Raw genomic sequence first — 16,470 nt, 5'->3', positions numbered from 1 at the left:
AGGAACCCCGGGCTCCTGCCAACAAGATATTTATAAATAATTCCCCAACCTCTGCCGAGAGGGGCAGCCTTAAAGAACCTCCTTGTTTTCTCCTTCGTGAGGGATTTAGGCAGCGGAGAGCCGCGGAGGGGGCGCGCTTGGAGGGTCGGGCCTGAAGCCCGAGGGCTCTGCGGACTTGGGGCGGGGGGGGGTCGACTCATGCAAGACAAACTAATTCCAAATATTAAAAATATAACACAAGAGCGTCAATTTGGAGAGCCTTGACTCAAACCGAGAGCCGAACCCCCAGGCGGCTCCGGGACACATACCCTTCCGTGTCCCCGTCGTGGGGGGTGGAGGGGCAGGTGAATGCCCATCGTGTGACCCTGGGAGAGGGCGGGTCCTGGGCTACTACGGGATGTGCCCATAGACTCGGCGCGCCCACGTGCACCCATGGAAGAATCGCGCCGAAAAGACACCCGACGCCCCCTCCCCGGGTCCTCGGCACTGTACTGCGCCCCCTGCGCCTCGCCCATCTCTCTCCCGAGCTGGGCGGGGACCACTCCTCTGCATCCCCGAGGAGCCTTCAACCTGCTCGGACTCGCGGCACTTAGAAACTCCCAGCCTTTCGCACCTCCTCCCTTTTCCCTCTTTCCCCCATCTCCCGCCGACGCCCCCAGATCTCTCCCGCTCGCCCTTCCAGAAAGAAGGCGAGGCCCAGAAGCAGAGGCTGGGGCGAGGAAGGAGGGACTAGCGGAGCGCCGCGGCCAGGGGCGTGTCTTCCCAGGCCCCGCCCCCGGGTGCGCGCGGCGGTGGCGGCGGCGGCCGAGCCTCGCTCTGAGAGACAGGTATCGCTTAGGCGCCATGTTGTGAGCGGAAGTAGGGGAGCGCGCGGGGGCTGCTGTTCTGCTGGGAGCGGGCGCGGGAACCGGCGGGGGGGCGGAGCTGTAGTCCCGGCGGCGGAAGGAGGAGAGGAAGAAAGGGGCGAGACCCGGTGCCCGGCAGCGGCGCGAGGCTCTCGCTCGGCGCGCGGGCGTCTCCAGCCGGGCGCGCGGCGTTCGAGGGTCGGTGTCGGCGCCGAGCCCTCTCCCGGGCAGCCGCCGCTACTGCTGCAGCTGCTGCCGCCACTGCTGCCGTGTGGCTCGGGCGGCGACGGAGCGGGGCCGGCCGCGGGGCGGGCGGGGAGGGAGGAGGCGGTGAAGGCGGCGGGCCGGGGGGGAAGATGCCGCTGGCGCAGCTGGCGGACCCGTGGCAGAAGATGGCTGTGGAGAGCCCGTCCGACAGCGCTGAGGTGAGTGCAGCCGGGCGGCCGGGGCCGGCGCGCCCCCTCCCCGCGCCCCCGCCAGTTCGCTCCCCACCCGGGAGCCGACCACTCGGCCCTTTCCTCTGCCGCTCGCGTCTCCCCTCGGTTCGGGATTCCGGTTTGGATAGTTGGGGTTGATCTGTTTGCCCTTCTGTTCCTCCCACCCGCACTCTCCCCTCCCTTCCCTCGCTCGGGGGGCTGTGTGTGGTGGCGCGTGGGGTTTGGAGTGGGCGCCGGGGCTCTGCAAGAAGCCGATTTTCATCAACTTTGCGTGGGGGGAGCGGGAGGCGGAGCGGGGGCTGGCGAGGAGTTGGGAAGTTTGGCCCTGCCTGGTCGGGGGCTTCCCTGGACCCTGGTGACTTTGGGGGATGCGGGAGGGGTGTGGATTGGGTTCGCTGGGGAGAGGGGTCTCTCGAGTCCGGCCGGGGGAGAGGGTTGCCCCGGGGAGCCGGGCGCGCGGGGGCAGGAACGGCCCAGGGCAGGGGTGGCGACCTGTGAGGGTTTCGGGTAAGGGGTGCGGGACAGCCAAGGATTTTTGCCCCCCCCCCCCGCATCTGCCGCAGCGGTTTCTGCTGCTGTAAAGGAGAGAGTGGAAGCCTGAGGTTCTCCATCCCCCCCCCGCCCCGTTTCTGAGGTCCCTGATCTCGAGGACCCCGTCCCTGCGAGTTTAACTTGAGTTTCCTGTCCATGGAGGTGAGAGGGTGTTATTCAAGGAGATCAGCGGCCGCAGTAAAGGGGTTTCTGGTTTTCCTTGTCCGCGATCTGGTGACCGTCCCTGAGATACCCACCCGAGTGACCCAAACCCAAACACTATACCTAAACAGGGCTAAACAGAATTCCCCCGGCTCTTCGCAGCCGCCCCCTGTCCCAGAACCAACTCGGGGTCTGCGAAAATAATCCAGACAAGACCCATTCCAGGGCATCAGCGCTCCTCTCCGGAGCGGAAAATCAGTTCCTGATGGTGGCGCGTCTGTGATTCTTCCTTCTTGACTTTTTGCTGTCTTCTATTCCCCACAGCGGACTTTGGGGGATTACAGGATGATAGGCTGCGTGTGTGTAATAGTTACTGAGTGAGTGACCCCATTTCTGGAAAGCATGACTGAAGCGCGGGGGTGGAATGGGGCAGGCTCTGATGAGTGGTGTACTTGGCGGCAGCCGCTGCCCTGCCGGCCTCCGCAGTGTGAGAGGTGGATAGGGTTACTGGTTACGTCAGTAAGACCGAGGCTCAGTTTGATCTGAGATGCGGGACACTTGCATTCTCGGGTAGAATGGAGGGGGAGGCGGACGGGGATCAGTTCAGATCACTTTGCACTTTTTCCCTAGTCACCTCCGCTGCTTTATAAAATGTTTACTTGCTCTCTCTTTATCGCAAGCAGAATTGTAATAGTGCTTACGGTTGGTGCTTAGTATTTTGCGACTTGGATCGTATTTTTAAAACCTAAACGAAACGCTGCTCTTCAATAGAAAACACATTAATAGATGTTTCCTGAAAAAAAGATCTTTAAAGGAAATCTACGAGAATTTCATTTAAAATTGTTAGCCAGTCTAATACTGTGAATTTTTGGTAAGAAAATCAAATTTAGAATGTTTAATCATCTTTGGAATTGGATAGTATGAAACGTAGTGCTCCCGGGGCTCTTTCCATTCATTTTTTTCCTTCAGAAAAATTTTTGCATTAAGTAATATAGCTAAAAGGTTATATTAAGTAATATAGCTAAAATGTGTCCTCAGAGTGCCGACCTTGTGGAAAGAAATTGAATTTGCTTTGAGCCTGATTTTTAGATGCAAACGTTAACATTTGCAACTCGTAATCAGTCCACATTTCTGCTTGGCACGCATCAGTGTGTAAAAAAAAAAAAAGTCATTTAAAATTCCACCTGATCCTTTTTCTATATAGCATACAATTAGATAAAGAAAGCACAAAGCTAATGTTTATTTAGCACTTACTATATGCCAGATACTGTGCTTACTGTGCTCATGCTATTTCATTTTATCCTTCCTATGACCCAACGGAGTAGGATTATGGTCCCCATTGTTACAGATTAAGAAACTGTTCTCAAAAGTTAAGGGCACAAAGATTATAAATAGTAAATGGCGGAGCCATAATTCAGAGCCAGGTGGATATAATTCATGTGCTTTGCTTTATGCTAGGGTAGCTGTTTCAAATCTTTTGTGGAAAAAAATCAGAGTGTAAATAAGTAAACCGGTAGTTAGAGGTCAAGTATTTTTCAAAAACAATTATGGTATTATAAGATGTCTCATTTGTTAAAGCCTAGTTATTTCAGTTACTGTCATGGTTTCCAGAACCTGGCAGATAGGTTCCCACAATTTGCCATTTTCAAGTAATTTTCTTGATATTCTGGCATAAGGTATGTCAATCAGAGCCAGTGTTGCCTAGATTTATTAAAATTAGATTTTAACAAATTGCCTTTAGATATTTATTGCCTTTGGTTGTTCAGCTGTTTCAAGTAAATTACTTCTGATGCAAATTTGGAAATACTGAAGCCAGTAAGGAAAAGGTTGAAAATTTTCATTCGGAAGTCTGATATTGGACTTAATATTATGCTTAGCATTATGCCATCTCCTCCCCAGTAAGTTCTTATCAGTGAATAGTTGTATTTTACTATTTTTAAAAAATAGTCATTTGAGTAAAAACACCAGATTGTTTCTCTTCAGGCTAAAAGATTTCAGGGTTGATCTCTATAGAAATTTACATTTATGGTCTCTTCCCTAGGAGACTGTGAATTCTTCAAAGCTGAGACTTCTTTTTTTTCTCTGTATCCTCAGCTCTTAACACAGTGCCTGGCGCATACATAGTATAGGCCCCCTAGATGACCGATGAATTAATTATGAAGGTCAGGAATAGGGTAATTATCAATTTTATCTCTGTTCTTAGCATTTTAATCTTACATTGAAATATGAGCAATCTTAAAAGAACTGAGTACCTCACTAAGAGTACAGGCAGTTTCTTCATTCCTTTACATGTCTTCTTGACCTCACATGGGTCTCATGGTGCTCAAAACAAAAAAACCCTTGTGGTTGAACTCAAACATGGGTCAGAACACGATAGGCTAGAACTATGCCAAATGTTTAAAGAAGCAAATTTAGAATAATAAAGGAAGTACTATGTAAGCAAAGTCAAGGTTGGTACAAGATTAAAAACAAAATAGCTTCCTAAATAGTCCAGGTGAATTCAGAACTCTTTAATGAGTTAAAGACGCTAGTGTGTTTTTGAATATTTGACTGTTTAGGAGATGGATATCAAGGGATTGTGGCTATTCTTTTCTACAAACTCTTGCCACTGCTGTTAGGGACATTTACTGGATCATAAACCTGACCTAAATAAAGTGACACCTTTTCCTCATTTTTAGTAAAGATAAATTATAGTAAACGTAAATATGAACAATTTTCAAAAATAATAAAATTAAGGAGGTTCTTTTTGCTTTATAGAAATGTGTTATATAAAAATAGCTACCTCGAATTCCTTTAAATGACAAGTTCCATAGTGCATTGAAAAATATTAACTGTATAAATATTTTATTTATAAAAAACGAGACCCTTGTTTTGGAAACCATCTTCAGTGGGTGTGCAACCATTTTTAGCCTCAAAGATTTTATTGGATTCTGTAATATTTCCACTGTATCAATATTAGGTTTCTTATGTTTCATCTGTAGGGAAAAACATTCTATTAAAGTGTGATCTTTGATTTTGAAAAAAAATGTTTTATTAAGTTTCTTTTCCTTTTCCTGTTTCATTTTTACCACCTTTCAGGTTTTTTTCTTTCCCCCAAGTGAAGATCTGAGGAGAGGACAGGTATTGTTACATGTCAACTGTCGAGTAACTGTGACACATTATTGCACACTTTGTTGTTTTCAGTGATTATAATATCAGTTTTTGTTAAACTAGAATTTAGGAAGGTTTGTGTTATTTTGGCAGCTTGATCCTATACTGTTGGGGTTAATCCAAAATGAGATACTTCTTTGATACATTTAAATTTCAAGATAAAGAGAGAAACTTATCCAATTAAAGAAACAAGTATAGGCAGACTTTGCCTTTTCATTAGTATGTTTCTGGAAATCACAATGAGTATATCTTATTTTTATATAAGAAGAGTGGCATAATTGGGATGTGCACTCTTGACCAAGGACATGACATTCAGTAAATTATAGAATGATCAAAAATATAGCAGATCATTTATCAGAAGTCTGAATTGCAGAAGAGTTGTTCTAAAGATTTTTTTTGAATTTATCATCCACTAAAAAATTTATACCATTGTGATCATTGACAAGATTTGCTCTAGAGTTCCATGTTCAGGGACATATGATCTTCCAGGCTGTGAATGATGGATGACGTCAAGTGGCCCAGTTTGTCCAGTGCAGACTGGATGCTTTAGACCCAGTGGTTCAGATTACAGTGTACAACAGTGACATCTTGGTGGTCTCTTGGTAATGCATGAGTGTGATAGTGCTCAGTTGTTTATGTGTTTTGGTGGATGACAAGTTTTAAAGCATTGGAATGCAATCGAGCAAATGTATATTTTACACATCCCGTTCCCCATTTCATGTAATAGAAAGAAAAAACAAGCAGTTGCATTTTAATACTTGGCATTAAATTTATCGCACCCCCCCCCCCCATCTTTAGGAGTTGATACAGTTTCCTGTGTCTTTCGTTAATCTGGAACAGTTATCAAATCTCAGATACTCTGGTTTTTCAATTTAATACCAAATAGCATAGAAGCAAAGATAAAACGATGGTAAATTTTAAAACATGGTAAAGATAAAGATAAAAAGATAAAGATATATTTACTACATGTAAAATTTTACATGTAAAATTTACATGGTAAATTTTAATTGTTAAGTAAAATGTGTCAAGTTAACAAAACAAATACAAATATACTATATTCTTTGTATAAAACAGGATAAAATGTATCTATATAGAACATAACTATCATTTAATACATTTGGCTATTTTAAGCAAATACATTAGTTACTAGCAATTAAATATTTCAATTTTACTTATTCTACTTTGTGGGATAATTTGGATGTATGGCAAAGTGTTAAAGAACATAAACTTTGGAGCCATGAAGACCTGGGTTTGAGCCCTGTCTCTGCCACTTAATATCTTTGTAATCTTATGCAAGTTATTTAATGTCTCTATGCTTCAACGTCCTAATCTGTAAAATAGGCATGAAAATAATATCTACCTCATGGGGTTGTGGTGAGAATTGAATGATAATATATGTAAAGCACTTGGGTCAGTACATGGTTTGTGTTTAATAAATAATAATTGTAATGAATCATCTCTCAAACAGCACTGTCTTAGGAAGTTCTCTGTTTTTCCTCTGGGGTAATTTTTCCAGAATCAAACAGAACAATTAAAAATGGTTTGTTTGATTGATCTGTTTAAAGAGAACCTTTATAATATCTGAATATAACTGTAAGGGTAAGGTGAACAGAAATCTCTTGAATCTTATCCTTTTTTATATTGTTCCCCTCTTCAATGTTGTCTTTAGAGGGGGGAAACACATAAAAAACATTTTGAAGAATATGTGTGGAAGAAGGAAGAAGAGAAAGTATGTTCATATTTCAACGTTGCTCAAATTGGAAGCCCTCTCACAGTCCACGGCATGTCGTTGTTTAATCAGCAGTGGCTTTTTGCCCTTAGTGATATATAAGATAATAGTATATCTCACACACGATGGTGTCTTATAATTGTTGAAATATGATATACCCTATATGTCAACCTCTTGAAGGAAGTGTGTCTCTGAAGAAATAAAGTCAATATATAGCATCAATAGGTAGAATTTTAACTTACTTTCTAAAAAGTACCAAAACAAAATGTGCACACCTTTTTATACTTTAGGATCAGTTCTGTTAATTTCATTTTTTAGGGACAGAAATTAATATGGCACACTTCCCTCCCCATTACTATAAACACATTTATTTTGGTTATTTGAATATGCCATGAGTGACTGGCTTTTCCTGTCTAGAAATACAATCCTGTGGATTTTGTTCTGTTATGTGATACTGGTACTTAAGGAACTTTCAATAGTACACATGGTATTTTCAACTGAGAAGTCTCTGAAAATTTTCAAAATGTGTCTGTGCCCCAACAACCATCTTCTCCCTCCAGAAAAACCAAAGGAGCGTGACATAATCAAATAAATTTGGGGATTGTGGAATTAAATGAGATCTGACCAATGTCTTTACTGCATAACATCTTAGAACTTTTAAGATGATGATGTACATGATGAATCTGCAAAAAGGAAATAGCTCACAGCATTTGAGACTTGATGTCAGCACCCCTTTTTCCTGAACCATCTACTGAAGTCTCAAAGGACACAAGTGCTTTGCAGAACACAGTTTTGGAAAGTCTGATAACTACAGTAACATGATCCAGTATTGCCTGGAAACAAGCTGTTATGTTTAATTGACTGTATCAAAGCTTTTTTTCTGTAACTGTCAAACAAGAGTTTTTGTTTCATTTTGAATTGGAGTCTTTCTAAATTAATTTGTGTAACAATTTTCCATCTTAATAGTGGACTAAAAATTTAAATGCGGTAGGTTAAATAAAAGTTTTAAATAATTTAAACTTTTAAAATTCAGTGTTTTGAAAGGTAATGGTCATATTCTACCTTAATATCAAGCTAATTGCCCCTACTAAACGGCCCCCTCATGGACTTACTCTGTCATTTATTTTTAATATTCATAGTTTTTAAAAACTCTTATCATTTGCTATTTTATGCTGCTGTCAATCTGTCTACTTCTCCCATTCTTTTTTAATTAATTGCTTCAAACTTGAAGTTACTAGAAAACAGCTAGGGTTAATGATATTTTGTTGCAGCTGTTTTTAACTTGGGAACATTGTTACTTCATCTTTAAAAAAAAATTTACACTTACAGCTTACCAATAATGTAAAATGACTTCCTCACCCTTTTTCTGATCTCTGCCCATCATATACACATACCTCTGGAGTCAGGGGTATTTGAGGGGCGTATTACCTACTAACAAACAGTGATTGTATGCTTCAGCATGCCATAATGGAATAGCTTAATTACTGGCATTACCTACTCTGAATATTTACCTTCTTCTCTTGAAGGTGTCAGCTAGAAAGGAATGTGAATGAACTAAAGATCAGGAAGCTAGCCTACTGCCCCACCTGGAGTCAGCTCTCCACATTGTCTTTTGGAGGGTATTTTTGTGTTTTGTTTTGCTTTTTCATGAAATAGTGCTAGTTTCCTGAATATTAGATAACCCTACATTTATGTGTAAATCCAAAAGCGCTTTTATACTTCGTATCAGTCTTCCCCTCTATTAGTATAAATAGAATTACAGCAGTAGCATAACTTAAATCAGATTTGCCCATCTTAACTAATACTCTATCCATGGTTTCTTACATACCTTAAAAATTAATTGTTTTATCCACCATGTTAATTGATTTTTATAATCTTACATACGATGATGATCTCATCTTCATGTCTGACCTGGTCATCTAGATTTCTGTGAGCTTGCCTCTAATCCTTTGGCCCACAAAGCTTGTTATAGGAAACTTGGTTCAGTCATTTGATATGTGTTAGAAGCAGATGGCAAATGATAGCCTGAAACAAAAGTTCATTTTGACATTAATAGATTGAAGTGCACCTCAAGTGCAGTGTTTTGGGAGAAATCTTCACTCCGGAAATCTTGTAGAATCTCTACTAAAAACCTCAGTTACCCAGGATGTTATTTCACTTCTTCACGTTTAGGAGCAGAGGAGTCTACCTGAAAAGAATATAAAATAATAGGAAAGATTCACTTAAAAAAAACCCAGCTTCTAGATGGGTACCATTCAGTAGCCACTAGCCAGCCACATGTGTGGCTACCGAGCACTTGAAATGTGGCCAGTATGGCTGAGAAACTGAATTTTTAAATTAACTTTAATTAATTTAAATTTTATTAGTCATCTGTGGCTGTTGGCTGCCACATTGAACAGCACAGTTCTAGATTATAGAATTAGCACATACTGAACCCTTTTTTTCTACACCAGTGTTTTTCAACTCTACCTTTTATTACTTGTAGTTTGAAATTAATAGGCTAAAGCTTTTTCTAAATGAAAAATATATTTAATATGCTTTTGCAAATTATGTTTAATCAGCTTCGTCTTGTCTCTCTTCTACCCTGAAGATTTTGATAAGCCCTCCTAAGTGGTACATGCCCCTCAAATAACCATTCTGCACTTTCTACAACTTTACTAACTTTACAGTGACATTTCTCATTCAAGTGATAACATCGAAGCATTGGGGAAATTTAGCTATCAGAAATGGTGCATTTTGTTCACTATACTGTGCTAATTAATACTGGGAAAGTAGATTGGTTCATCTTGGAGATTAACATATACTGAATGCCCTCTCTGACTAGACGCTTTGTGTATATCTACTTGAATGAGGTAGATGTAATTAACCTCAACTTACAGGTGAGGAAACTGAAGCCTAGAGAGGTTAAGTAACTTGTTCATGGTTGCACAGCTATTAAGTGGAGGAGGCAGGGTTCAAACACCAAGTCTCGCAGATTGCAATCCCACTGATTTTCCACTAGACTGCCCTGCTTTGGTTGAAAACAGCATAGAGGTGAGTGACTCCGTCTATTTGACATCTCCTCCTAAGGGCGAAAGGGTCCAGGTGGTTTGTATTGAGCAGATGTTTTCATGGGAACGTATAGGGAGACTTAGAAAAGCAAAATTGATATTACTCTCCAAATACAGCATGGGTAAAATAAGCTTTTGTGAGCTGGCCTGAGAAACAGCATCGTATGTGACATCGTATGGGAAATTTTTTTGAGATTTCTAAACAACTATCTTACAAGTGAGAATTTGAAACAAAAACTACTGTACTTGAAAAAGGGGGTTTGCCCAGATGTAACTTAACACCTCTCCATACAGAAGCCCCTAGGTGTGTGCTTGAGTAACTGCTCTGTTTTTTAATTGCAGCTTATTAAATCATTACCTCTTTACATTTGCATCTTCTTTTCAGAAAAATCTATTTGACTTTCCCTCAGAGTGCCAGAAAACAGGATCTGGCACAACCTGAAAAAGTTGCCAATTACCTTGCTACAGTAAAAGAAAAGGAAATTTAAACGTTGACCATTGGTGACTTTTTTTCCCGCTTTGGGTTTTTTAATTCTTAGGTTAAATAGCCCTAGTTAATCTTTTTAAAAATTGAGATATGATTTATATACCACAAAATTGTACCCTTGTAAAGTATACAATTCAGTGGTCTTTAGTATATTCACAAAGTTGTGCAACCATCACCACTATCTAATGCCAGAATATTTTCATGACCCTCAAAATCCCATACTCATTAGCAGTTACTCCCTATTCCCTCCTTCCCCCAGCCCCTGGCAACTAATAATCTAATTTCTGTCTCTGTAGATTAGCCTATTCTGGACATTTCATGTTAATGGAATCATATGATATGTGGCCTTTGTGTCGACATCATTCACTTAACATAATGTTTTCAGGGTTCATCAATGTTGTAGCATGTGTCAATGCTTCATTTTTATGGCTGAGTAATCTATTGTGTGGTTATAGCAGTTTTGTTTATCCGTTTATCTGTTGGTGGACATTTGGATTGTTTCCGTTTTTTGGCTATTATAAATAATGCTGCTATGAACATTTGCATACAAGTTTTTATGTGAACATGTTTTCAGTTCTCTTGGGTGTTTGCCTAGGAGTGGAATTGCTGTGTCATATGGTAAGTCTATATTTAATATTTTGAAGAACTGCCAAATTGTTTTCCAACTTGTTTGTATCATTTTACATTCACACCAGCAATGCATGAGGGTTTCAGTTTCTCCACATCCTCACCAACACTTGTTATTGTTTTTTTCATTGGAACCACCCTAGTGTGTTTGAAAGTGGTATCTCATTGTGGTTTTGATTTACATTTCTCTAATGACTGGGAATGTGAAGGATGTTTTCATGTGCTTATTGTCTGCTTGTATCCATAGTTCTCGTGCTTATTTTGCTGCTGATTTAGGGACTTAAATGGAGTTTCGCTCTAATGCTGATATAGAAGATCCTTATCTGTGTCATGTTATATACATAGTTCTCAGAAAACTTAGTTTCAGTTTGTACTTTTAAAAGATTTCCTTTATTTTTAGATGTGATAAATAAAAAGCTTTTTCTAGAACAATGGCTTTCCAGTTGGGTGAATAGAGCCCTACTTCACCTGGGCCACACCTTCTCCCAGCCAGAGCAGAGTTTCTAGAGGAACACAACAAAGAGTTAAAAGATTAATTATAAAAAAAATTATACAAAGAAAGGAAAGATTGAGGCAGTGATATTTTTCCTAACAGTCTCCTCAGTCTTGTTATACTATTGTATAGTTTCTTATTTAAAGCAAGAGTACAGGAATTAATTGAAGGTCAGTCAAAACAAAAAGTCTAGAATCTCTGAAATTAATTATAAGTCAAAAATAAATGAATTTTCAAGGATCCATCTCTTAAAGTGAGATATACAGGTGTTTCATTTAAAGAAGTGAAAATGCAAAGCAAAACCCCTGTTGACCTTCTTTCCTTCAAGTTCCTGCTGGCTCTTGGTATAATTCAAGAAGAATAACTATCACAATGGATGTTGATAGCAGTAAGGGGGGTTACTTAAAGAGAGAAATGTCACAGGCAAGTTAAAAATAAGATTTGCCTTGGATTATTAAAAAGAGGAGCTCAAAATGAGTTTTAAAGTGATCTTTTCCCCCTGGCTGTTCTGAATTTGTGTGGTATAGTACTAGGTGATAATGAATGAGATAGAATTCTTTCCTTTGGAATATTATGGTGTGAAGGTACTGAGGTGGACAGGCAGTTGAATAACATGAAGCAAGCTAAATTAGCCAGGAATGATAGAAACATAATTGGAACTTTAGGGGAAAGTTCTGATCTATGATGTTATAGCAGTTTTCCACAGTGCATTTTTAACCATAATGTGGAAACCTAGAAAATAAATGTCATTACCCCAAACACCCAATAAAGTTTCTTTTAACACACACACACACAAACACACACACACACACACACAGAGAAAATGTTACTTTCAACATAAAAATTAATCACTTGGCGGAGACTTCTGGTTCTGCCAAGATGGTGGAGTCCTTTTCCTCCTAGGTCTTCCTTTACAACTAAAACACCTAAGACATCACAACAAACAAGTACAGGAACACTCTGAAGGGTGGAAATTAGAAAGCAGACTGCCTACAGACTTTGGGATTAAAGGAATGACACAAATAGTGAGTTCCCTGGGTGTTCTTATTGCCTCCCATATATCCTGGGCAGGGTGTTGTAAAAGCCTCCAACCTGGAACCACCAACAGGCGCAGACAAAAAGGGTTCCAAGAAAAGCCTGTTCTCTTTAGCCAGATGACTAAAGAAAGGGTGGGCTAACAACAGTAAACCTTTTTGGCAGTACCCACCCTACTGTAGCCAAACACCAACAGAAAAACCCCACCCTACTTCTAAGAAGCAAGTGGCAGTGCTTGGATTCCTCCACCCATTGGTGTTGGCTGGGCAGGTCAGGGACCTAATCTCCCCTTCTCCCCTTCGCCGCCTAGCAAAAACAAACAGCACTTTGATTCCCCCTGCTCGGTGGCTTTGGCAGGTTGTGCAGGGACCTGATATTCCCTCACCACCACCCCTGTCCCACTCCCTACAGAAGGAGGTGGTGTTCTCACTAGGGTAGTGTCAGTGGGGTCCAGCAGCCAATTGAGCCTCCACTCCAACCTGGAAGCAATGAGACATAACAAGGTGGTGTGAGGCAGGACTAGTCCCCACTAAGCCTCCCCCCGCCCTGTGTCAGTGAGGTCCACCCTCACCCAGCATCAACAAGACAGAACAAGATGGTTGGAGGTGGCCTGGTCAACGCTGCTTCCCCCCTCCGCTGATGCAGTAGGGCCCAGATGCCACCCCCATCTGCCATCTACAAGGTGGAACAGAGTGCTGGATGGCAGGGCTGATGGGCACCCCACTTCTCCCTCTCCCCTCTCCTGTTGTCAGCTGGGCCTTTCAGGGAGCTGAAGTCTACCTTGAACTCCGCTGAACTCTGCTGAACTCCACTCTACCCTGCAGCAATGAAGCAGTGTGAGTCAGCCCTCCACTTCCCCTCTCCCTGTTGTCAGTGGGGTCTGTCAGGGAGCTGAGCTTGCACCCCTACTCAGAGGTGATGAGGTGGTATGGGTTGGTGCCCCACTTTCACTGGGAACAAGAGTGAAGCTGAACTTCCATCCCACCCATCTGCAAAAAAGTAGTGTGAGTCATTGCTCCACTTTTACCAGGGTGGTGTTGGCGGAGCCCAGCAGGAAGCTGAACATACACACTCACCCTGCCCTCACACTACACCTCAACTGGTAGACTGCCTGCTAAAAAAGATTAAATAGGATCCAGAGTCTTAAAATCTCCAAAATGTCCATTATACAGCTGAAGTTCACTTATACTAAGAACCAAGAAAATTGCATCATGAATGAGAAAAAAGGCACCAGATACCAGCACGGAGATGCTTCAGATATTGGAATTGTCTGACAAGGATTTTAAAACAGCCATCGTAAAAATACTTCAGTGAGCAACCACAAACACATTTGAAACAAATGAAAAATTAGTCACAGAAAATGGACACTTTAGAACCGAAAAATGCAATAACTGAAATAAACTTACTACATGGGCTCAATAGAAGAATGGAGGGACTTCCCTGGCAGTCCAGTGGTTAAGACTCTGTGCTTCCACTGCAGGGGGTGCGGGTTCGATCCCTGGTCAGGGAACTAAGATCCCACATGCGGTGCAGCCAAAAAAAAAAAATGGAGGTGACTGGAAAGAATCAATAACATTGAAGATAGAGCAATAGAAATTACTCAATCTGAATAGCAGAGTAAAAATAAACTGAAAAGTAAATGAAGAGCGTCTCAGGGGCCTGGGAACATTAACAGAAGATTTAATATTCATGTCACCACAGTTTCAGAAGCAGAGAAAAAAGGTGGACTTGAAGAAATAATGCCTGACATTTCCCCAGTTTGGCAAAAGATGTAAACCTACAGATTCAAGAAGCTGATTGAACTCCAAATAAGGTAAACTAAAGTAATCCACACCTAGACACATCAAAATCAAACCTTTGGAAATGTGAAATTGTTAAATGGGTATAGAATTTTAATTTTGCAAGATGAAAAATTCTGGAGATTGGTTGCACAACAATGTGAATATACTTAACATGCTGAACTTTATACTAAAAAAACAGTTAAGACGGTAAATTTCATGTTAGGTGTATTTTACCACAGTTAAAATTTGTTTCTAAATCAAACTAAAAGACAAAGAATCTTAAAAGCAGTTAGAACTGAACTATTACCTATAGGGGAATAATAAGTCAAATGACAGTAGATCCCACACTAGAAACCATGGAAGCCAGAAGGAAATAGCACACTGTTTTTTAAGTGCTGAAAGAAAAGATCTGGCAACCCAGAATTCTATACCCAGTGAAAATATCCTTCTAGCATGAAGGTGCAATCAAAGCAGTCTCTGGTGAAGGGAAGCTAAGAGAATGTGTAACAGACCGTGAAGGAATGACTACAGGTAGTTCTTCAAGCAGAAAGGAAATGATAAAAGAAGGATCTGGAACATCAAGAATAACATGAATTCTACACATTCTCTTCCAGAAAATAGAAGAGGAAGCATATCACTACTCATTTTTTGAGGCCAGTATCATCCTGATACCAAAACCTAAAGACAGTACAGAAAAGAAAACTCCAGATCAGTATCCCTTAAGAATATAGACACAGAATCCTCAACAAAATATTAGCAAAACAAATCCAGCAACATATAAAAAGAAGTATACAGCATGACCAAGTGGGTTGTATTCCAGGGGTGTAAGACTGGTTCAGTATTCAAAAAATCAATTGATGTAGTCCACCATATTAAAGTTGAAGAAAAATATTAATAATGTGCAAAACACATGATTAAAGACATACAGATTGGAAAGGAAGAAATAAAAATGTCTCTATTTGCAAGTGACATGAGGTCTCCAATGAAAATCCCAAGGAATCTACGTACATCTAGAACTGATAAGTGAGTTCAGCAAAGTTGTAAGATACAAGATCAGCATACAAAAATAGTGTTTCTGTATACTAGCAATGAATGTGTGGAAACCAAAATGAAAAACATAGTGCCATTTGTAATTGCTTAAAACAAATTCTTAGGTATAAACCTAACAAAACATGTATAGGGCTTGTGTGCTGAAAACTAAAAAATGTTGTTAAATGAAATCAAAGGTCTAAATAAATGGAGAGGTCTACCATGTTCATACATTAGAAGACACAACATAGGAAAGATGTCAGTCCTCCCCAAATTCTTCTATAGGTGTAACACAACCGTATTCTAAAAGTTATATGCAAAGGTAAAGGAACTAAAATATCCAAAACAGGATAAAAATAAAGTGGGAGGAATCACTTTACCCAACTTTTAGACTTACTAAATAGTTTCAGTAATCAAAATTCTGTGGTATTGGTGAAGGGATAAATACATAGATCAGTGGAACAGAATGGAGAACCCAGAAATAGACCCAAACAAGTACGGCCAGCTGATTTTTTTCAAAGGTGCAGATGCAATTCAATGAAGGAAAGATAGATAGCCTTTTCAACAATGGTGCTTGGAGCAATTACACACCCATAGGTAAAACAGTGAACCTCAACCTAAACCTCACACCTTATACAAAAATTAATCCAAAATGGATCGTGGAAACTCTAAAACATTTAGAACTTAGATATAAGAGAAAATCTTCGGGACTGTGGGCTAAGTGAAGGGTTCATAGACCAGACACCAAAAGCACAATCCATAAAAGAAAAAAATAATAAATTGGACTTGATCAAAATTCCAAATGTTCGCTCTATGAAGAAGATCCTGTTAAGGGGATGAAAAGACAAGCCACAGGTTGGTTGAAAGTATTTGCACACCTATATCTGAGACAGGACCTGTATCTAGAATATATATAAAGAACTCTCAAAACTTAACAGTAACAAAGGCAAATAGTCCAGTTAGAAATTGGACAAAAGAGATAAACAGACATTGCATCAAAGGGGATATATGGATAGCAAATAAGCATATGAGAAGACGTCAACATGGTTAGCTATCAGAGAAATGAAAATTAAAACCACAATGAGATGTCTCTACATGCCTTTTAGGATACCCA

The 16,470-nt window shown here is 40.7% G+C and overlaps 1 protein-coding gene across 2 annotated transcripts in view; it reads left to right on the top strand.

The window, feature by feature from the left end:
* Positions 1-1,161: 1,161 nt before the first annotated feature.
* The window catches only part of RPS6KA3 (ribosomal protein S6 kinase A3), a 107,976-nt gene continuing 92,667 nt past the window's right edge, over positions 1,162-16,470 (top strand). The window contains exon 1 of one of the 2 annotated variants that reach the window (XM_061179418.1): positions 1,162-1,270. In XM_061179418.1, coding sequence (XP_061035401.1) covers positions 1,202-1,270 — 69 coding nt within the window. In that variant the 5' untranslated portion in view covers positions 1,162-1,201. The remainder of the gene's footprint in view (positions 1,271-16,470) is intronic. The other variant, XM_061179419.1, reaches the window with a different exon arrangement.

The sequence above is a fragment of the Eubalaena glacialis genome, chromosome X (assembly GCF_028564815.1).
Source record: "Eubalaena glacialis isolate mEubGla1 chromosome X, mEubGla1.1.hap2.+ XY, whole genome shotgun sequence".
NCBI classification, from domain to species: domain Eukaryota; kingdom Metazoa; phylum Chordata; class Mammalia; order Artiodactyla; family Balaenidae; genus Eubalaena; species Eubalaena glacialis.
Note: the sequence above shows the minus strand (reverse complement) of the source record. Positions and strands in the feature narration are given on the sequence as shown.